This window comes from Eufriesea mexicana, unplaced genomic scaffold, assembly GCF_001483705.2.
Source record: "Eufriesea mexicana isolate 0111107269 unplaced genomic scaffold, ASM148370v2 scaffold549, whole genome shotgun sequence".
In the NCBI taxonomy this organism is placed as follows: domain Eukaryota; kingdom Metazoa; phylum Arthropoda; class Insecta; order Hymenoptera; family Apidae; genus Eufriesea; species Eufriesea mexicana.
Window position 1 is genome coordinate 491,032 of NW_016908719.1, and position 24,057 is coordinate 515,088.

The following is a 24,057-nucleotide window of genomic DNA, read 5'->3' on the forward strand; positions in this document are numbered from 1 at the left end:
ACGTGACCGCCGACAAGTGCATGCCGGGAATGGAACGCTTAGATTGGCCGCAATGGCGGCGAAATGAAAAAGATATAAAACCATTAACGGGGATGTAAAATATGAAAGGAATAATATTATTCGAGAACACGAATCAAAGCGCGAGCTTAATCCGTTTGTAGACCCCTAAACTTTCGTCAAACGAGTCTGATTTCATCTTGATATAGCGCCGTTCTAACGGAGGTGGAGGACAATGGAGGAAGGAAGCGGCGGAAACAGAGGAGGAAGAAGAACAGAGAACAACGAAGCCTTAGCTATCTTCAGTCTGCTGGTGTTCTACCACGACTACATTAGACGGCTTATCCGCTCATTATGCGGCCCGACGATCGCGCTTATACTACAAACCCTCGACCTTTCCGTTAAGCTCTCCGCTTTTGGATCAACAATCTCACGTTCTTCCTTCCTGAAACCGACGATTAACCCAACACGATTCTGAATCATGCGCTATGCCGCAAAATTTTAATTCAACGCGTTAATGGTTCTGAACCCGACAGGCTTTTACCCTTTTACTAACACCGAGAGATTTTAACGATTCTAACCTGCATTAACTTGGAGTCTTTACGATCACAGATTTGCTCGTGACGTTAACGGAAAAAGTATAAATAAAAATTACAGTACCGTTTTAGCATCGTAAGCGTTCAGAGCGTCGATTGCTTTTCTGTCAAAAGACTCCAACCGTTGAGTGACGTTAGAAAAGACACTTTCGATTAAAGGCACCAGAATTCGATGAAATTTATCGCCGTTGTCGATTCCGAATGCATAGATCGATCGAAGAACGAAAGTAAAAGAAAGGGGCGCCGCCACTCGGTGAAAAGACTGCACTTAACGTGGCGGATATATATCGTTCCATAGGATGGAGTGGAAGTGATATGTGGCCACGCTTACCGGACCGGCTAAACGTACTATTTATTGTTCAGTCGCCAGCTTCCTTGGAAAATCCCCCAACAGTCGCAAAAGCGTACATTTAGCAAAAAGTAGAACAGCTTTCATTTGTAATGAATGTTTAACGACCAGGATACGCGCGATTAAAATTTTCGATCAATTGCCGAAATGGTTTTGCGACGCTAAAGACTTACATCTTTCGAGATGCACACATTTTGTAAAATAAAAATAATAGAACACTAAATTATTCGTAAAAAATATTGAATATTAATGCGTTATGTGTTCAACGTATAAACTACGATTATATCGATATCGAAAAATGCTTCATCTTAAAACCATAGCCTACACTAGAGCCGCGTTCAGGTTGCATGCATTTTCCGCGCAAAAGAATAAATTTCAATCATTTGTGTAAGATAAAGGACTTACCAGTTCCTTGCGTCGCGATTCCAACGACCACTGTAGTTTTAAGCTCATGGTTCTGTGATTCTCCATTGTTCTTCACAAATTGCCAATCTTCCCGTAACTTTTTCAATTTTTCCTATCGAAACACACAAAATGTAACACAAAACTGAAACTAAGACATGTGAATATAGCAACATATGCATTTTATACAGTTGGTACGCCATCGTACTAGGATATTTGAACATTAAATATTCTATACAAATATTATAGGAAACAGATAATACTAGTATTACTAGTAATACTAATAATAAAAAATAATAAAATAATAAAAATAATAAAATGATAAAAATAACAAAATAATAAAAATAATAAAATGATAAAAATAATAAAATAATAAAAAATAACAAAAAAATGTTAAATATAAAATTGATTACAATTTATTTTTTGCAAAAGAAAATTATGACGCTTTTTTAATTAAATTAATTATAAATATAGATGATTTTTTTTTTATTTCTATACTTACTTGTAATTCTACAGAAATAGGCTGTTTTGCAGATTCGCATTCTTTCTCCAAATTGGTATAATTTTCTAGAACATCCTTTACTTCCATTTCTCGATCTTCGACTTTAGTCTAAGATATAAAATATTATTAATTTATTTTTGCATAGAATTTTTTTTATTGCAACAATACACTCACCATAACATTGTTAATAACTTCAGTTCGCTCTTGTTGAGGTAATTCTCGGGATATATTTATTCTCGTTCGAGTTTCCATGACCCACGCCATAACAGCATCCAAAGTACAAATGTATTTTTTAAGAGATGCAAGTTTATTCTCTACGTATTCGCGGTGACTAGAAAGGCTCGCATTAGCCTAGAACATCCATTTAAATAACTTACTTAGATTGTAACTGGTCGTAACTTGACGATTTCAATTTGTTCTACATAAATTTAGTATAATACCTTATCCATATCTGCAAGTAATTTATTATATTCATCTTCTCCTTGTGGTACCACACTGTTCTGATTTATTAAATTCTGTAGTGTCCTTTTACGAGAAAAAAGTTCTTCTTGCCTGGCCTGAAAGTAACGATTATTTTACATTAACATTTGTATAAAATTTATTATACATAAAGAATACTGATTTATATTTGATAGTAAAAGGAGCAAAATGTAAGAGTTCATTGCTATTTATGTCTTGGCACACTTTAGTTTGTGCAGTCATGACATGAAAAGTATTATTAGGTTCAGTTTCAGTCTATTTGATAATGTTATAACATTCATTGCTTTCAATTACAACATTTTACAATCGTATATTTTAACAAAAATTACATTTGAAATCGATTTTACAAACTAATACTGATTTATATTCAAAACTACATAGTGAAATTATGATCCAATATATATGATAAAATATATTAAGTAAATATTATGATATAAATATTAACAAACATTCGTTCGTGTAAAATCTTAATTACTTCACAAATGCATGAACTTACTTTAATTAATGACAATCTGATTGATAAGGATGTCTCATCTGAAGGATTTGCTGCTGATACCAATAAGGAATTAATTTGCTCCAAAATGTTATGAGCACTTTCTAAAATCCTGCCTTCATTGTTCACTTTTTTTTCCATAGCAAAATTCCTTAAAAAGAGTATAGAATTATTAAATACAGTGTCAACAATATAGAAAAGATTAGTAGAAATGTTATCACTAATTTAAAATAAAAATGTAAGTTTAAATATCAAAGTACACAAAAAATTGACACAGAGAAAAAGTGTAACCATAATACAATTAAAATTTTAGTTAATTCGTGAATCTTTATGATATGGAGGTTATTCTGAGTTGATCACTACAGCACCAAAGGCAAATCACAACTGAAATAGCTCAGTAGGAGAAAAAGCTTAGCTTTCAATATCAGATATCTCAAAAACTTTAAACCATTATTTTATGAGTAAATACATAAGATTGATAAACACTATGAATAATCTATTTAATAAAATACTACAAAACATCTTTACTCACTTTTCTTTTCGTGTATTTAAATCAGTTACGATATTTTGCCAACGCCTCTTTATCATTTCAACAATATCTCTTAATTCCATCATATCTTCAGGTTTGGCGCGACTTAAAATACTAGCACTTGAAACATTAACATTGTTCATAGTTCTTTGCATCCTAGAAATCTCTTGTTCCAATTCAAATGTCTTTGTTTTTAATGTTTTAGATTGACCAAGGCAATTTAATTTTTTCAATGATTCTTCCGTTTTATCCAGCCAGTCGGAAAATGTTCGACACGTATTGCAAAGATCTTTCCACTTTTCGTAACATTTATTCCAACGATTATATCTTTCTACATAACTCTGGTTGACATTTATCCATTCGTCTCGTAATTTATCACTTAAACGTCTAATTTGTTCGGCTTGTTCTCTTCGTAATTGCGAAGCAACGTTTTCGAAAACGGAATTGATCTCTTCGATACTCGGTTTTAGGATATTTAACGCATTACTAATCTTTTTTAAACATTCCTCCTGACTCGAAAACATTTCATAATCATCGCCATTCAGAGGCACGGAATTTAAAGACCTTGTCACAGTCACGACAGCTTCTCTGATCTTATTAACCCTTGCAGTAAATTCTTGCATATCAACACCCCCTACATCCTGAAAAAATGTAACGTCAATATAAGAACTGTTTAACGAATCCAATCACAAATAAAAGATATAAGCGTACCATTTCAACTTTTTTATCGGTCACGTGTTTATCCTTATCCTTACTACCACTGAATCTTTTGAATTGTGAACTAACTTCTTGCCACCTACTATTGATGCTATATCGTATAGTTTCAGAATATCCGATATTTAATCTTTTTAACTCAACAGCCAAATCATTTAACTTTTTAATCTGTTCTTGTTTAGCATCAAATTCTATAGTAAACGATTCTAACTGGCCTTCATAATTATTTACTTGTTCCAGTTTTAATGGCACATCTCGAAACCAATCTTCAAATTCCGCTACTATAATATTATATTGCCGTAACATTTCTTCTCCTCGTTGTGCTTGTGTGCGTCTTGTTTCTATTTCAGACATAACTTGATGCCATTTACTTCTTAATTTATCCTGATGTTCATTTTTTATTTTTTCGGCTCTAACAGGATCAGAAGTGTGCACTGTCATGACTAGACCATCACCTTTGCTAATCAAAGCTGCTGCATCTGGAGCAAGAGTACTAACTTCTCCTTTTAGTACCTGAAATATACAAATATGAATATTTATGAACGAACATGTACAGCACGCTGAAGTTACGATAAAACTGTAAAAATTTTAACGTATAACGTAGCACTATTTTAAAAATCAACGAAATTTCTAATATAACATAATACAAACCTCCAGTCGCTTAGTTGGATCTTTTTCATTAGTGATTCCACTGATGCTCATCAACATAACATCCATTCTATGTAACATCCTTTGTGCAGCTTGTTCAAATTCCAAAATATTTTTTTCCAAGCCTGTTCTAGATAAACTAGTTGAAACTTTAAAAAGTCTTTTATCACCAGAAACCTTTACCTCTGCTCTATGTTGTATTTCTTGACACAACTTTTCAGCCTGTATCTATACATAACAAAATTATAAAAAAAAACTCTATATAGCATTAAACTTCATACATATGTTAGCCTTCACCTATTACTATATATCTACAAAAGGTTAAAATTGTATTTGTTATTGTTACAAATTGTATTATTGATAGTACATAACATACAAAATAGATCTTACAATGGCAAGATAAGTGCTATTAGAATTACCTTGCCCAAGAGGTGCTCAACATGCTCTCCTAAATTTGAATCTTCTCCATCTGAACTGGAACTTCCAACATCAATTTCTGTGTCATCAGAAAAAATCAAAACATCATCTGTTTCTTTATCGCTTCCATAGAAGCTTTCACAATCCTCTAATGTATCATCTTTTGAAATACTTCTGGTACGTTTAAATAACAATAATTTTGTATTCTTGTCACAATCAATATTATGATTCTCAGTGCTACGTAACTTTGAAAAATCTGTATCTTTTCCAGATGTCGACTCTCTATCATTAATGTGCTCTTTCCTGCTCTTTGTAGGACTGATTCCTGATGAACTTAACTTAGTATTCATTTCATTATCTTCAAGTATAAGATATTCAGCTATGCTATCCTTATCTTTCCACATGGAAGTTTTTTCAAATCTATTTACTTTACATGAAAATTGTGGACTTTTTAATGATTTGTTATTTGAAATTTGATTGTCCTTTGAAACACCCTCAACATCTAATTTAAGAGTTAACTTTTTTACGCTTTTTGCAGAATATGGATCTATTGGCCTTTTCTTCTTTAAGATAGGAATAAGTTCTCTTTTTTTATTAACTGTTTGATTTCCACTAATTGCACTACAAATTTTTACCCTAGTTTCTTTATCTTCGGTATCAGTATCTACTGATTCTGGTTCTGTCTCTGTATCTTCGATAATTTCTACTCTTTCAACAACTTGTGGCATTAATCCTACACTGACATTCGCACTTGGTAATATTACGTGATCTTCGGGAGATGCAACTGATTTTACTATTTCCATTTCTTTCACTTCTACAATATGGAAGGGGTTCATCTGTGTATTATATACATTGAACGGTTTTGATTCTGTTGTAACCAGTGTATTAGAAGAAACTTGAGAAAATAATTTGCTATTTTTGGATAGAAAGAATTCTTCATCGGCCATATACACATCTGTATCAGGTGATGAAGAAGGTAGATCGTCATCAATATGAACGACTTGTGGTTGAGAAGTTTGAACAACATCGGGTACAGAACTCATATCTAATTTTCGTCTAACAGTTCTACTAACATCTACGATTTTAGCTTTTACTTTCTCAGATTTTACGGAAGACTTCCGATTTCGGTGAACAATATCAACTGGTGAACTTTCAGGTGTATGTATAACATTACACTGACTCTCATCAAACGCAGGATTAAGATATCCTATGCCATATACCTCCTCATTTTCATCTATTAATTTAGTTTCTTTTTTAGCTAGCTGCACCGAAGTTTGATCCGGCTGTCTAGACAATTTAGTGCGTCCATAATTGTCTCTCCCCTTAGTTTCTCCCACCTTACTTTTTATTAATAAACTGTCTGTGATTTTGTGGATCCATTCCTGTGAAAATATGATAGGTAACAGAAAATTCATGGACAGGCGACAGTTAATTGAAAGAGCATTGTTAATAGTGTGACAATATCAAGCATGGCCAAAATGAAAGTGACAATGCATTTCACTGTGCAAACAAAGCTTTTTCTTTGCGTGTATCCATCACCAGTATAAAAACTTGGAGCACATTTTTGTTCATTCCTTATTCGTTGTTTTGCAAATCATATTCAGACTTCTGTATGAAAATCTATACAAGGGGAGAGACAATATCATAAATGATTGATCAATAACAAGTATTTTCCATCCACCAAAGTTTACATCCGCTTTTTATTAATGACAGTATTATTTACATAGATAGAGACACCTCTTGGACAGGATCAAAATACTCTATAAAATTCACTAATATGTACAGATATAACTTACATATAATGCTGATACCATGAAGTGTTAGATAAATATATAGTATTAATGATCAAACTTAAAAAGTATAAATACATATAATTTATTTACATGTATTTTTCTAGAAGATTAAATATTTTTTTCTAGAATTATTAAATATTTTAATAGATTAAAAAATACATATAAAATAATCCAAATCATAAAATCTTTGTTATAAATTAATAATTGTAACATTACTAATTATTATTAAGATATAATTATACTATATTTCAAAATCTCAAATATGGAAGTTTAATGTATTGCATCAACTATAATTTTTAGTGGAATTGAGACATTAGTTTATAGAAACCACATGATCATACTGTTGTTGAAATATAAAAAAAAAAGTTAAAAAAATATGCAGTATACATTACAGAAAATTGTTCTTGATGAGATATACGTAATGGTACTATAAAGCACAAGCATTACATATACCAGATGTTAAGATAAAGAACAAGCAATACAAGCAATGAAGAAACAAGCAATGAATGATATTTAAATTTATTACATAAATATATGTATATAAATATATACATACTTGTATTCTATTGGATATATCCTCCCACTTCTTGCAGACATCTGAAACCTTTGGATAATAGGTATAACGTTGTAGTTGATTGACTTTTGGTTTTGCTTCGATCATTTCACTTTGAACAGCCTGAAAATAAGCCATTAAATAAACACTCTATGAAAACGTAAAATTCGAATTAATACAGTGTAATCTTAAATAATCATCAATTACTTTGCATTGCTCAAAATGATTTTCCGTCAGCTGATCGACCGGAACACCGTCTAATTTATTCAGTTTTTCTTCAACTTGTAAAAGCCAAGCTTTTATTTCGTCAACGTTAGGTTCTTCCTAAAAATACAATAATTTTAAACATCATACCAATTTTTACTATCATACCAATGATATTCTTACCTCTGTGGCACTACATAGTCTTAATCTTTTTTCAGTATTTGCTAATCTAGTAACAACATCTGATAATTTTTCCTTAAGTTGTTCTAAATACATAGGATCACAAAGTTTGGAAAAATCTTCCTGAGAATTTAATAATTTATCTTTCACAACGTTTAACCGTGGTATTACTTCTGTCAAAGTTTCCTATTTAAGTAATTTCATAATCATTTATTTTCCCACAATACTGTAATCTAAATTTATGTACATATTTATGCACTTACTCGTACATATATTGCATTAACTGGAAGATCAGGCATATTTTTCTGTGTATCTAATTCCTTGTTAATACTGTCTATGGACATATTAATATAAGACATATTTTTATACATATCACGTGATAAATCCAATGCTGTTTCCAAGCAAACTTTTGATTCAGTTATATGTGAACCCAACTACAATAATGAAAATATACATAATTGTAGGAAAAAAGATAAATATCTTTATTAAAGGCATACAAATATTTTATATGCATTACCTTATTATACAATTCCTTTAGCATATCAATTCGTCGTGAAAATTTCTCTGGTTCAGTGACACTTTTTTCTTCAACTAATTTTCTACCAGTTACTATAATATTTTCTATCTCACTTTTAATTTCACTTAATGTTTGATAAAAGCGCTGCATAAAATAATAAGTCACAAATTTTTCACGTGGAAAATATAATAACATCATACAATAAATAGTTAATTACCAGACAATGTTTAAGTTGACCTTCAATAGCTTCTGGATCTTCTGATGATAATTCTAATAAACAAGTTGCTTCTTCTATCCCCCTAAGTTCTCGTAAAGCTCTGGATAATCTTGGTTCTAAATTCGTTGGACATCGGAAACGTTGGAATTTCCTTTGCACCTCAGAAAATTTTTGTTCGATAAGGATTAGCTGCTCTTGTAATCTCAATGCAGCTTCTTGTTTTCCAGAAGCTTTATATGATTCAATTTGCAATGCCATTTCTTGAAGTGTTGAACGTTGATGCTCCATTTCTTCCATTAATTTCTAAAGTTTAAATTTATATAACAAATATTACTAAGGAATTTACATTTGTCTAATTCTTTGTTTAATTTACAATCAATAAAATTTAAAAAAAAATACTATATATTACACATTATTTAATCTATATCTGTACAAAATACACAATAACTCTTTTCATATCATGCTTCTTCGAAGCAATGTTTTATGTACAATGTTTATTAATATGAGAGCAATAGATGAATTCAGCACACATAGTATGTTTACACTTTTATGTATTCATTTGCAGTATGAATATATCAAACAAACATTTAGTAAACAAGTAACAAAAATTTCACTAACAGACCTGATAATCATGAGGCAGATCATCAGCGGTAAGGTCGCAGTCAAGACGTGCAGTTAGTACAGAATCTATTTGCGTTAAGGAGTGTTGAAGAGCAAGAATACGTCCTTCTGATTGTTGTGCTTGCTTCACTGATCCCTCCAGCAGCTTTGCTCGCTGGCCTGCCTACTCAAAATATAATTCTAACATTTTGTGTAACTTGATTAAAACAACTTTGTTGTATACATTATTACTTAGATATATTCGCAGAACAATAAAACTTACATATAAAATGTCGTTAAAAATTAAAATAAAAAGTTACAAGTATACAAAATATTACTAACTTAAAAATACATGGCAATTTTTAAAAATTCCTTTTAATAATACTTTCTCTTTCAATGTTTCAAATAAATAAATAGAAAGCTTCATAATTCACATAAGCAAGAACAATTTTGTAAAGCGGAAACTAATATCTTTAAAAGACTAATAACTTTCAATGGATATGCCTAAATAAGTATTCAAGACTTCTTTAGTAATGATACATGCAGTTATTAAAAATAAATACAATTTTTTGTTATAAACAAAATCAATATTTCAAGCATTACGACATTACACATAACAGTTGCTTACCTGATTATTTAAGCTTTTCCAACGACTTGTCAAGCTCTCTACATCTGCTTGAATAGATTGAGTCATGATATTACTTTCAATCAATTGTTTACCAATTTCTTGTATCTTTTCAAGTCTTAATTCTGGATGATTTCGTATATAATTTTCCAAATCCTTTATAAAATAAAAGTTCATTATGTTGTACATAAAAATAAAAAAAAAGAAAAGAAAAAACGAAACCATAAAAATGTACTATGAAGTTTCAACTTACATCAAGTTCTTCTGATATTTCTTCAGCATCTGCAGCACTTTCTGTTGACCTCTTCAATCTTTTATCTAACTTATCCAACCAGTCACTTTCTTGTGCAACTAAAGCCCGAAATTCGCCATATTCGTGGCTAGCATTTTGTAAATGTCTATAACGTTCATAAATACGGTCTGTAACATCTGTCCATCGTGCATTTAAAAATGTAAATCGTCTACCAAGTTCCTGTACCGAAGATCCTTCGGAGCTTAACAACTTATCATTACCCATTTCGTTAAGGTTTCTAAATTCCTCTACTCGTTTATCTATCTTTTCTTTTAATGACTGATACCGACCACGAACTTGAAACAATTCAACTGAAGACGTTATTTTGGTTTCAACTGGTATTTCTTTTTCTAAGATTGCTAACCACTTTGTAAAATCTTCTATACCATTTATAATTTCATCATTCTTTTTCAATGTATCTTCATACTTATCATTTAAACTATTAGCACCATCAACAATAGCATTCCATTCATGCGATACAATTTCCAACTTGTTATTTAACACATTCGCAAATTTTGGTTCAGAATTTTCAAGTAATCTATTTGTAGATGTTTGTAGTTTTTCTATTCTCGGTTTCGTTTGATTTATATCCTCGCAGAAAGATTGGATCTGCTTCAATTTACGTTCCATTGTTTCAATATCATTTGATGCATTATCTTTTGATAGTTCTTCTAGATACTGACTCGACTTTTCGAGCCAGTTTTCAAGCTCCGAAAGTTCATTATTAAATATCTTTAAGGACTGTATATCTATGTAAAATTGAAATATGTTTTTAAAGTAGATAAAGTTTTATAAAATTTATTAAAAAGTTTAATTTGTATATATACCTTTCAACAAGTTTTGTTGACGTTCCTCAAGTATTATAGGTATATCACTCCATTTGGTGATAAGATCTTGTAATGCATCTTTAAGTCTTTGCCCCTGAGACTCCCCACTGGTCTTCATTATTAACTCGTGTCCAACACTGTTCACATAATTAAAAATATCTTGATGTTCTCTCAAAGAATTTTGCAGATCACTGAACTTTTGCAATTGTTCTGTCATTGTTTTATCATCTGACATCACTATATGCTCTGACAATAACATACTTTCTACATTATTAATAAAAGAAGTGAGATTAGCAACTGCATCTGTATATTTCTTTGGTGGTGTTTTGTCTACCGCATCATTTATTTCAGCTAATTTTTCAGATAATCTAAAACAATTTGTAAAAATATGTAAAAACGGTATACAGAAAATTATACTTAAATTAGTACCGAAAATAAATTATTTACATTTTATATAATTTCTCCCAGCTACAAACAAACGTTTGTATATCTGTATGTAAATTAACAGTTTCATTAATACCAATTTGATTTTCTGACAATTCTTTGACTTTTTCTAACAATTTTTTTATACGTTCTTCGTGAGATTTCATTGACTTCAATTTTACCTAAATAAAAATTACGTTTAAACCAAAATTTTGTTTAGATTTTTGCACAAAATATTTAGAAACCATAACAAAAATGTTACCCGAAATGGTTCCACTTGACTGTTTTCTTTGTTTGAATCAAACCATTTAGAATAGCTATCCAACATTAAATTTAAACTAGCCAATTCGGTTCGAAATTTTTTCACTTCTTCTAGATATTCTATACGACATTTTATTTCTTCGAGCCGATTGTTTGTTGCCATCCAACAATTCTGTATATCTTGAATTTTTGTTTCCTCTGATTCAAACGACTCATTAGCATCTCTTAGTTCCTCGAGAAGCTGTTTTCCTAACTCCAAAACTTTGTTGTAATCATCTGTGTGTGCCTTTATATCAGCTGTTGTATCATTGTAAACGACTTTCTTTTCTTCGATGCTCAATTCATCAAATACCCCTTCGGATCGACCAATTTCTAAGTCAACATAATCGAGCCATTTATACAGATTGTGTAAGGCAGATTCAAATTCATGCCTAGTTGTACTATCTACACGACAACACGTGGTATAATAAGTTAAATAAATATTTTTCATAAAATATTTCATAAACATACAGTTGCAGTAATTTCTTCTTTGTAAGCGATACTCGTTACTGTTTCAGACATCCATTCATTGCCCGTTATCATCGTTGTTTCCCTTTCAGTTTTTAGATCAAATTCAAATCCCGTATTTGTTATCTAATAAAAGAATAAAATCATAGAACTATTTATCGTATAAAGATAAAGAATAAATATTCTACGTAAATGTTACATTACCCTTTGAGTTTGCACTTCCATTATCTGTCCTACCGCATCCCATCGATCCTGCAAATTTTCGATCTTCTCTAATATATTAATACAGTCTGGCGAAGTACTTTGTCCTTCCAATTCTTGGATTGATTTTTGCAAAGATATTAACTTTCGCTGATTAGCATCCATGTCCATTTTCAAAATTTGTAATTTTTTAATTCTTTCAAGAACTTCGCCAATCTCAGATGCTGGATTTGCTTCCATTTGTTTTAACGTAATTTCAGTTTCATTCAACCATGACATTAATCTTTTATAATCATCGTTCACACTTTGCCAAAGCAAGGAAAGAGTTTGCAAACGTTGCCTCCTTTCTTCTTTCCATTGACAAATATGAGTCCATCGTTCTCCAAGGGCTGACAATTGATCTTCCATTTGCGCATAAACCGCTTCGGAGTTTTCTTCATCCACGACAACTACCATATTTCTCATACCATCGACAACTCCTTGCTGCGCCCCGATATCTTGTTCCAGTTCATTTAATTGTTTCAGTTGATCATCTAAAGCAGATTGGTTCAATTCAATAGCAGCCATTAACGAAATCCTATCTTCGGTCCTCGTTAACCACTGTCGCAATGCATCTAACTGGCCTTGCTGCATTTGCATGAGAACCTGTAATTATTCAAAAACAAATAATTATTAACCATATATATAATCAACGTTAACAAAAGCAAAAACATACCTCGTGAATTTTAGTTTGTCTTTCCATTGCACGCATTCGAAGTCCTTCCCACCGAGAATTTAGCAATGACATTTGAACACGGACTTCGTGTTCCTCGTCCTTGTGTAATCCGCCTTCCGCTAATAATCTTGCACCCTCCTCCAACACAGCACCAACTCCATCTTGATGACCAGACAATTCCACCAAAAATGTTTCGTGTTCGTGAAATTGTTGTTTCAGTATCTCTAAACTAGACCCAGGTTCCGGTGCATGATTTAATTTATCCTCCGCCTCTAGAAGCCAGGTTAACACTTCCTCGAGAGCAACTTGGTAACCACCAAGTTCTACAGACACGTTCGTTGCAAGACTCATCGGTCGCGACGTCGGTGTTCCAAAATTTGTGAAGGATAACGTGTTCTGCAAGCAAGCATTTTTCTAGAAAGAATGCAGATAATTACTAAGCAATATGAAATTCGATTAAATACCTCTGCTCCAGGTGTCGTAACCGGGCTACCGTCACTCGCTACCGATAGATCTAACTCGCCTATATCGTCTCCGGAATGAGGTAACGATTGGAAAAGGCACATAACATACATCATAATTGATTTCTTATCCGGCACCGACGTATTCACATCTGTTATGAAATACAGCACATATAAATCTTAAATTCATAAGCGAAAAGTAATATTAACTTGATCTTTCAATTTACCTTCTGGATCCAACAATCGTTCGATGCCTAATTGTACATGAGCAATACGAAATGCGTGATCTAATCTAGCATTCGGATGTTTACGCGCTATATTATTGAAATCGAATAAATGTGGTTTCCATTTATGAAGAATCGCATTGAATGCAAGACCATCTGACCAAGATGTCGTGAAATTTTTTATGTCAACTCCAGGGTAATTCTAAAAGCAATACATAATCCAAAATTTTATTATCATACATTATTTCAAGAAGGTAAAAGAAGGTAATTTATTTTGCCGATGAAGATTTCACCTGTGAATTCTGTCGACACCATGCTAATAGAGTTTTTTCCAGATTTGTCTGTTGCAATTCCGTCATCAAATCCTTCAGATGATAATGAACCTGGATAAACATTTCATTTAGTTTCAAATAAACGAAAGTATTAGAGGACACCGTATAACATAGAATTACGCAGATGATAAGCAATAAAAGCATATCAAATATTTGACGATCATTTTTGTCTTCGGCAAATCGTCCCAGCTATAAAACTGACCTGCCAGTGTAGGATAATACTCCATACTAATCCGAGTGTTAGCTTAGGATTCCCGTCAACTATATCGTTACTGCTAATATTTACGAGTTTCACCTAGAAACACAGCAAAACGGAACATTAACTTGCGCTTCCTCCAATTTTTCACATAAACAAATCAGCAACTCACGTTATTCTGTTCAAGAATTTGCAAAGCTTTGTTGACGTTATTCAGATGATGAACTCTCATTCGACCTCGTTCTCTTTTCTGTAAATGATAAATATAAATTAGGATAATCGTGGCTAATATATTTAACCATATATTTACAAGCTTTCGTTTTCTGTTGACGAAATCGTTAACAGAAACAGAGACGACGGATAGCGCGATTTAAAAGTCTAAATGAAAGGAATCTTCCAAATGACTGAAGACGCCCATGAAACGGCACAAATACGCGGAACAACGCATAGTTCTTGCCCGGAATGCTCTTACGCCTACTGTGCATAGATAATCAGCACTCTCATGCAAATATTCGTAATACTCGATAGGCGCACCTGCTTGAAATTCTATTCGTACGGCTTATAATGTAAACACGAGACGCGCTACTCCAAGCAGCGCTCAAAAAAGAACGATTGTCAGCGGAATGTTTAAAAGATTACATCAGACGTGAAATAAAAATATCGCGTGTATCTCATAATGAACTATCGCGCCTGCCCACCGGGATTATATAATCGTTCACCTTCGTTGAAACTACGGTACTTACATAGACTTTCGACGTGAGAACCTCCAACAGGGACAGTAGCCGATTGCCATCTCGTAAGTCCACGAACAAATCGGAAATCGGTTCATGATGATTCTGTACAAGCATTTCATTCGTTCAATACCGTTTCATCGATATAAGACTCGTATTAACCCTTTGCGCTCGACGATTTTTTGGCTAAAGAAGGGTACGAGTTGGAAAATTTTCTTCCATAAGGCTGATGATATTTTTTGAGTAGTAAATAAGAAATCGTATAATAATGAACACGTAGAATTATTCAATTTCGATACCTCGCACACTGTTATGTTATTTTAAATTTGATATATTAATTAATATCGAGCTTCGAAATTTGGTGAAATGGTGACCCAGAGGCACCTCTCGAGTGCAAAGGGTTAATAGGATCGTGCTTCCACCGTTTAGGTGAAATTTCGATCCTTGCTAATTTTCAACACACGTTACACGTACCTTGAGCAACTGCGAATTTATCCATTTTGCAAACGTTTTCTTTTGTACGTCTTCCCGCTCATCTGCAATACACGTAGTACACAACTGTTATAGGAATCGGAAGATAATCGTTCTTAATCTAAGATCAATTTATCTCGATTATATCATCGCAGGTACATAATTTTGCACGATAAGCATGTTGACAATGATACCTTGGTCTTAAGAATTGGATCACGCTGGAACCGGTTACGGAATCGATATTTTTGAGTAAATGAGTAAGGAGGATGAATCGAACATCGCGAATAAAAAGGAATATTTGGTAGAACGAGAGAATTTATTGGAAATGGCGCTTAACGCGTTACGATCGTACGATATACGTTCGATTAAATTGTCTCGAGAGACTTGTAAAAAAAAGTAGACTGTAATTTTGCGATTATTACGATGGAGACGAAGAGGAAAAGGAAAAAACAACGAATCTTGATTCGAATATCTCGTTTCTGCAACAACAGCAGTGGTTTCATTGTCATTTCGACACCACCGCGAAATTATTGTCGACGTGGCAACGACGGCTCGTCATCTATCGCGTTGACACTCATTGACCCCGGTAGATGCAGCAGTAAACTCTTGAAATTTAGGTCGGCCAACAGAAAGTCATAAGCACGATGCTTAAATACCTGTGGTTTGGTGTTCTCCGCCACTAGCGATTTTTCATCAGTCGCGAAATTTTCGTTTTCCATCGTGGCTGAACAGAGCTGGAATGAGCAACCGTCCGGTGAAAATCGAGTCCAAAGGCATACGACAAACGTCATTTGCGTAAACTGTTCGCATGATTCACCGTACTTTGACCAAAATGGTCTTTCGTTCGTTCTTTCTGTGTATGTCTCTACGCGGAGTCCTTCAAAGCCCCACACGATCGCATAGATTAGCTGGATTTTTACCAGAAACCAGAATATTCAGATTCCGATCGTATCGCCTTATACCGGTCGACGTTGTAAATTCTCTCGAATTGAATTCTCGCGAAATTCTTCGATAGCTATTAGACAAATCTGCCAGGTGATCTATCCTGTCTCGAAACTCTGACACCATTCGTCATTGCCTTCGATCGCGTCGTCTGTATTGCTCGGTGAATGCGGTCGAATTATAAATGAAATGTCTGGACATGGTTAACTCGAACGATATCGACAGCGGGAATTAATCATCGAAGCTATATCGGGGCCCTAGTGGCGCTAGTAGGCGATCCAGAAAGCTATGCATTTTTCGTCCCAGATTCGAGGCAACGAGCAAATGGAAAATAAAAGCGACCAGCACGCGGACGTCACTGTGTGGTCAGCGATGAATGAACGAATGACCGTGCTTATCGCGCGTTCGAAGGGGTAGGAGATAGCAGGGAGAAGAAAAGGGGAGCAACGGGGGACAGAAATCGCGAATGGCAATCACGTAGCAGAGGCGAAGTATGCCGTAAGATACGCGCACGAGAGTCTTTCCTGGCCGGGCATCGGCCAACGTGGAGCCTTTCCTTACGAAACCGTGCCGCTTCCGAATATGGTGCATCGAGTTCTTTTGCGACGTCGTACGATCACCAGTTTTCTTTGCGCGATCACCGTGTCCCGTCCCTCTGAATCCCCGTCGTTTTCTGCCAGAAAATTCAATCCCGGCACGTAACACGCCACTTCCTGCGCGCTTTCGATCATCGGCCATCCTACGCGACCGAGAGTAACGACCATCGCGACGATTGTTCGATGGCGATGCACGTTAGCCACGCTACTAATAGGATGGTATTTACTCGTTAACTTGGGAGGATGAGTTAACTCCTTGTTTAAAAATACCTCCTCTCTGGGAAACTCCACTCGTAACGAGCCCGATGATTCACCATGGAAATCGATTAAACTCCAATCGCCAAAGATTTCCAGCGTTTATGGATCTTTTGTTTAAACTATAATAACCCCAGCCAGACTGATACGTTAACTGTACAATAGGTTCATTCTTGATATTCCAACCCGGGGCTTAGAGATCATTCCGTCCGCATAGTACTCCAACGTCCTTAGCCTTATGAATTTTAAAAAGGCGTTTCCCGTGTCGCTATGATCCGGATGGCATTGTTTACAATGACGGAACAAGATGGCGAATCGCAATTGACGACCAGTTTAGAGATGGTTACACATGATGGATGTAACGGAATTTCAGAGCCGAGGTCATTCAGCTTTAGTGGTATGAAACGGGAAACGTGGACCTTAACATTGTCGCGAATTCTGCGCAGTCTTTCTGTTAACCGGTACCGGTTATTTCTATGCCAGCCAAGGAATGTAGGCTGATTTTTGACGTTAACCGGTGAGATAGGGTCGAATTAAGTCCCATTAAAGAAACGAGTTAAAAGGCATTTTATCCGACTGAATACCCTGGCTGCGCTTTTACGTTAATGGCTGGATTACTCGTTCGAATCTGTCGATCTATAAACATAAATCTACGAACGGGGAGAACGTATCGTCGTGAGAGGACAGTGAAACGATACCGAAGCGCGTCGAGGCGAAAACTGGCCTGATGCCCTGAAGAGAAATATCGCGAGCAAATACAGAACTATTTATGACCCGACATTTCGCATAATGCAGTGCCATGCATCACCGGTAACAGTAAAGTGCCGTGTATCGATCAAAAGTATGCATCTGACCCGCGGAACCGTTAAGTCAAATCATTCTGCAGCCTAGTGATTTCCAAAGTACCATTCGATTCCAAGGTACGTATCATCGAATCGAACGAACGTATCGACCTGAAATTACAGGAAACCAGACAGCTGTGTGCACATGCCGCGCGGTACTATCTGTAACGAAGTTCCCTTAACATTTTCTAAAGTCCAAAGCTAGCTACGAGTGTTTATAAGCAGATGCACATCTGCTGGTTCACTTTCGAGGCAACCAACGTAAACAGCGGTGGCCAAGTACGAAGTACGCGGCAGAACTCTGTGTACACGCCGTTGTGTTGCCCTGAAATGTGCGTGACGCATCAAATTCATTGCACCTTTAAATAACGTCATAAACTTCCCTCGAAAAGGAAAAAACTTAAAGAGTATATATAGGGTATGATGTAACCGAGTGGTATAACGAACGAGCGCGTGATCTCATACGAGGAATCGGACAAAAGACACGGGATAAAAGCGATCCGTTTCAAGCGAATGGTATCGAATTTTCAACCGTAACTATCCGAAGAGAGTCCTACAGGGAAAGATATTTTCCCACATCCTCGAAGTCGCGCTCTCGCGAAAGAAAATGGGCGATTTCGCCTTGCCAGTCGTGCTTCCGGTTACAGGACACCTCGCGCAGTTTCGCAATTGATTTTCGCTCATGCGAACGAACATTCGACTCCGAAACTCGAATAGGAGTTTTGATATTCTCGCACGAGTGCTAGCCGAGTCTCGGACGATTATCAACCACCCTTTCCGCGATCGCGAGGGTTGAACGAACCGCAACTTCGAGACGCGTAACGCTGTTAACGCCTCGATAATACGTCGTTGAGAAAACAGTGGCAGCCATCCGAAACCACCGCTAAACTTAGCTAAACGCGCTCCAACACGCGCTGTCTTCTGCACCATACGCGCATTCATTAGAGCAAATCAACGAAACAAATATTTTGCGGCGAAGCGCCGTTGCGCCGACACCTAGCGAGGCAAGCTTTCTAAAAGGAAACCCGCATTCTTCGTGGTTCGCCGTCCTGTCGTCCGCAAAAACCATTATCAATCTCTTCTTTACGCGGATCGCAGGAGAACAACGTATCTCGTCCGAGTGATCGCGCGATAGACACATCGCACCTCGAAGACCGCTCTTGCAAGGATTATACGACAGATAAGTACGGTATTTATAAGAAAAATGAAGAAAGGAAGAGAAAGAAGAGGGTAAACACAGGGATAGGTGGGGCATAGTTTGGACATAGTCTGGACATAGGGATTTATGTTTACAATCGTACTAATCTTCTGGTTACATCGGTGACCATTACGCCATCGATAGTGCGCTAGGTTTGCAGTATCGCTGTCACAGCGCGATCTCGAGTGTCGGTTACCTCAAGGACGCAGCATTTTTCGCGAGTCGACTGCCACTCCGCGAGGGAAATGCTCTCCATCCAGGTATCTTTATGCTCGCACGCTCGAATCTCCGGGAGAATTATACGCGTATCGAGTGGTAATTCCACGTCGAGCTGCAACTCTTACGCGTCGTTCCTTGGCGAACGCACGACAAAATCGCGTTAACGATCACGAACCTGATTCTCTCCCTTCTTCATCGCGCTACGCCTCGCGACTCTCCTTTTTTCGCTAGAATCGTTAAGCACCGTCGAAAACGGCCCCGAACGAGATGCTCGAAAGCACTCGATGTCGCCACTTCGTTAAAAAGATGCAAATGTCGAGAAAATGAGGGAAGGAAGATCCAAAGGATGCAATAAAGACTAGCCGTACGGCGGAGAGGCGCGTGGTTGTCGTTTTACGATAAATTACCTCGATTTCGTCGTAAACACCGTGCGTGACGGTGGAGGAACTGTTAACCCTTTACCCGAGGCGGAAAATTAGTCTGTAAATATTCTTAACGCGGTGCTTAATGTTCGCAATTTTATAGCGGGTCTCGCGGACAATCGTAAGACGATACAGCCTTAAAGATTGCTTCCTCTGACACGAGGCTATATCCAGTGCCGCGTTTAAGAGACAGGAAACCAGCGTCGAGGAGCAGCGAAACTTTCAACTTCCGTGTAATAATCGTGAAAGACAGGAATAAAAATCGTTGAGAACCTGTGCCGATTCGCAAAACGCGGGAAACTCGTATCCGTGGTAGAACAGCGTACTCGGTCGGATCGAACGCACTTTGCGTGTCCCCATGCTTCTTAAAGTATATACAGCCGTACCCCAGTGGTAGCACAAAAGGCCGCAAAGCTTTTAACCGCTTTTCGACTGTACAAGCCATTCGGTGCCGCCTTTTCATTCATTGGCGCCAGATGCAAGTGGAGCACCGCGTGCACTTTGCAAACAAGCTAGGATGACAGTCAGCGCGGCAAACAATCGTTTAAACGAGATGACAATGCGGACTCTACCGACCGCGAGGACAGCATCTCCTCTCACGCGCCAACACTGGAACGCGTGTCGTTGGCCCTAAACGCACGCACGGCCATCCGAAGTTCACAGGTCAAACGAACTGATGGCACCGTGTAATGTTCGCGCTGGCATCCCAGTATTTAGCACGCGTTCGATCCGAACCCGTATATTTTCGTATCTTTCTCCGCGTAATCGCCGCACCGATCCTCCTCCATTCGCCGTAAACTCGCTGTAACGATTTAGCTATGGACGAGCTACGTCTCACGATACGAGATTAAACGGTGTAATACACTAGGCGATAATGTAATGCAACAAAAGGGAAGAATGACTCGGCGAAATGTAGTAATTCGACGAGAATCCCGATGAATTACTTTCAGCCTTATCAGTCATGGCCGTCGCAATTAATCGTAATCACTTAAACGAGAGGAGTAACCAATAAAAGAAGTATAACAGGATCTTTTAATAGGTCTGCTATACGAGTTAGATTAATAACGAACGCATTTAACAAACATGACCGGGATGTATGAAACAGATAGCATAAACTTAATAGCGATTAGGACTGCTAGCATTTCAATGGGGATCAGCTGTGTTAATAAACACGTATCGTGTATCATATGCTAGTTAATAACGGATATAATACAAATTTTATAATGTTTGAACACGGAAGATATTAATCGCGAATCGCTTACCTAAATTATGCAAGGTTAATCTGAAATTACCGATCTGTTTACCGATATAATGCAATAAGTATTTAATGTTATGCATCCGTATTGAAATATCGTAAGAGGCAATAATCAAGATAATTCTGAGCGTTTATTCGTAGCTTTCTATATAAGCCATGCATAGTACCTTCGTACTAAATTGTAGCTTTAGGTTCATACTCCCGAGATGCTTTCAGAGACGAAGCATATTTGGGTATCGGATCGAATCGGACAGAACCGAAGTAAAATGGATAAGTTCAAGTGGAATTAAGGTCAAACTGAATCGCCCCGAAGAAAATTGGGCAGCAGTCGATTCAGAACGGTTTGATTCGGATTAAATCGGTTTGAAACTAACTGAATCGTGTCGAGTGCAAAATTTATCATAGTAGTCTGGAGCAGTGAAGAAACTCGCGCCACGGAATTGTAACCTCTGATAAATGTCCTGAATTCAATACGTTTGTGTAGCAGAAACACGTTTTACCTCGGCTTATACTTGCGCCTTTTTTGTGTATACCAACATTAAACAGTTTTACGATTTAATGCATGTGACATCTTTTATTGCGCGGATCATTTTTTACGAGGAAATGCGTTTCTCTTATCGAAGAGCATATATAAGCAATTTTTGTATGCCAGTGAAATAAATTTATCGGGAACAAAGAGTCTCGTTATTTTAACAAATGTACGGCGAGTCATTCGTCCTATAACGATGCTCGATAATTCTTCGGCTAGGTAGTTTAAAAAATATTTACGTTCCAAGTTTGTCCACGATGAAAATGAATGAAGATAAATTTATCAAAAAGCATTGTTACGTTGACGATAATTCATGCTAACGCAGCATAACAAAACCGTACAGCAAACAAAGAAGTGAAACTACTCCTTCCAATTACCATCGCAATTACGTGACTGCTTACGTGTTAACGAGTCAATTAATGCAATCGGCCTTATGCGAATTATTTAACAAACTAGATTTCAGTTTTTCCCAGGAAAATATCCCATTGTTCTCGTACTCGGTAATTAGAGATGCTGTCGATGAACACGAGTTAACCTATACTTATCGTAACAAATTTAATACACTGTAAAGGTTAATTCCCTCGCTATTATTAATCGAAGCGAACGCGTACGAAAATGGAACTACGAAAATTCCATAGAGTTCCAAATTTTAGCGTCAAATTTTATTATCGATCGAGAAGATTGCGTTAAATTTGCATGTACGTTTTATAATAGCACGTTTAACGAACCTAGTACACGGAGCGCGCGTTCTAATAGAAATGACGCCACTTACGCAGTTCAGTTATCATTCTTGACGTGCACGTGTATCGTACCTCTTTCTTGATATATACATGCCTTTCGCGTATACCATGAATAAATATTTCAAAGATTAGATAAAGCATACCTTAGAATATAGATAACCTCATTGCCTACTGACGGTGAGGGAAAAAATACACGGGTTCACTATGAAATAATGTTAGCACTTAATATACTTTCTTTAATTATAGAACAAATTAAAATACCAAGTTCTAAATAATATGTTATTGCGTATTCTATTAATTCTCAACTATAACGTGGCGTAAACGTAAAAAATATTGTTGAAATCGTAATAATACGTGCACGATACGTATCAATTATTAAAATCCGTTCTTAATCATTCCGCCATGTATAACTTGAAGTATAGTATACTAAAAATCGATTAAATTTAGAGAGAAACGAAGAGAATCGATTACCGGCTTTCCTACATTCGAGTAAACTTCTCGATATCGAACAATTTCTAGATAATGCTAAGATGTCAAGTCATAAGATATAGAACCCAATGTCATGGTAAAAGTAAATTGAAACGTTAACTCCAACGATATAGGTAAGACTTATAAAGTAAAAGTAACAATAATCAAAAGATTCCGCGCTCAATAAAGTCATAATTACGGGCTGACGTACCTATGTAAACGACTTCCATCTTGAGACGTTGCAGAGACGCAGCCACCGAATCGGCGACGTAACAATATCCAAGGGCACGTTAGAGGAAAGCACAAAATATCACATCGATTATGGTCGCCACGCTAAGCGGGCTGTCACAGATTACACGAATGAAACGCGAACACTGGGAACAACAACGATCGCTAACAACGATAAACTGAATCAAGCCGAACTTCCAGCCGATCTCGACGATGAGGTTAGAACCGCGCGCGCACAACGCGCGACAACGGCGATTCGTACACGACACTTGTTGATTCCACACTGTCAAGAAGACCACTGCACCCGTATGCGCGCAAACACGTCGTCACTTACACACATGGACTTTTAACTTTCTCTCTCTTTTTCTCGTATCTTCTACCTTTTTCTATCTTATACACTCTCTCTGCCTTTCTCTCTCACTCTTTCTCTACGTTTTTGTATCTCTTTCCCGTGTTTACCTTGTTCCCATCGACGACGATGGCGTTTCTTTTAAGTCTTCAGGATCTTTGACGCGATTGAAACTCGTATGTGAAACCACAGTATCGTTGCTTGTTCACGCGGAGAGCATGCATCGAAACATGTCGAGAGAGATAGAGAAAGAGGAGTATCCGATGACGATAAAATGAAAGGGACACGAACAAACGATAGTTGATTCGCAAGCCGAAAATGCAAAAGGAAAAGAAAAACTGGCAGACGGTCTTACTTTCATACGAGCATCAATGGGCCACCAAACGAACTACACACCGGCCGAGTCTCGAGCAAACTGGCAACCTCGGAGTTCGGAATAAGTAAGGCCCAACTTCTCCCACCCATACCCGCCCTCTAGCGATGTACACTTACTTTCTATCTCGCTTCTTCTTACGTATTACCTCGTTCTTTCTTATATCAGATAGGCTCTCCCTTTC

The 24,057-nt window shown here is 36.4% G+C and overlaps 1 protein-coding gene across 1 annotated transcript in view; it reads right to left on the minus strand.

Moving 5' to 3' along the window:
- Positions 1-24,057, minus strand: part of LOC108545796 (dystrophin, isoforms A/C/F/G/H) — a 460,097-nt gene that overhangs the window by 432,330 nt on the left and 3,710 nt on the right. Inside the window, exons 3-33 of the mRNA XM_017897579.1 lie at positions 15,461-15,522; positions 14,999-15,091; positions 14,428-14,505; positions 14,262-14,354; positions 14,021-14,110; positions 13,731-13,929; positions 13,507-13,655; positions 13,043-13,438; positions 12,331-12,972; positions 12,128-12,252; positions 11,621-12,080; positions 11,383-11,540; positions 10,936-11,303; positions 10,070-10,857; positions 9,820-9,972; positions 9,214-9,375; positions 8,592-8,894; positions 8,375-8,518; positions 8,121-8,291; positions 7,861-8,043; positions 7,681-7,797; positions 7,477-7,596; positions 5,130-6,509; positions 4,714-4,938; positions 4,060-4,575; positions 3,352-3,989; positions 2,823-2,970; positions 2,287-2,403; positions 2,021-2,197; positions 1,847-1,954; positions 1,348-1,459 (exon numbers count right to left, since the gene is read on the minus strand). Coding sequence (XP_017753068.1) covers positions 1,348-1,459; positions 1,847-1,954; positions 2,021-2,197; positions 2,287-2,403; positions 2,823-2,970; positions 3,352-3,989; positions 4,060-4,575; positions 4,714-4,938; positions 5,130-6,509; positions 7,477-7,596; positions 7,681-7,797; positions 7,861-8,043; positions 8,121-8,291; positions 8,375-8,518; positions 8,592-8,894; positions 9,214-9,375; positions 9,820-9,972; positions 10,070-10,857; positions 10,936-11,303; positions 11,383-11,540; positions 11,621-12,080; positions 12,128-12,252; positions 12,331-12,972; positions 13,043-13,438; positions 13,507-13,655; positions 13,731-13,929; positions 14,021-14,110; positions 14,262-14,354; positions 14,428-14,505; positions 14,999-15,091; positions 15,461-15,522 — 8,475 coding nt within the window. The remainder of the gene's footprint in view (positions 1-1,347; positions 1,460-1,846; positions 1,955-2,020; positions 2,198-2,286; positions 2,404-2,822; positions 2,971-3,351; positions 3,990-4,059; positions 4,576-4,713; positions 4,939-5,129; positions 6,510-7,476; positions 7,597-7,680; positions 7,798-7,860; positions 8,044-8,120; positions 8,292-8,374; positions 8,519-8,591; positions 8,895-9,213; positions 9,376-9,819; positions 9,973-10,069; positions 10,858-10,935; positions 11,304-11,382; positions 11,541-11,620; positions 12,081-12,127; positions 12,253-12,330; positions 12,973-13,042; positions 13,439-13,506; positions 13,656-13,730; positions 13,930-14,020; positions 14,111-14,261; positions 14,355-14,427; positions 14,506-14,998; positions 15,092-15,460; positions 15,523-24,057) is intronic.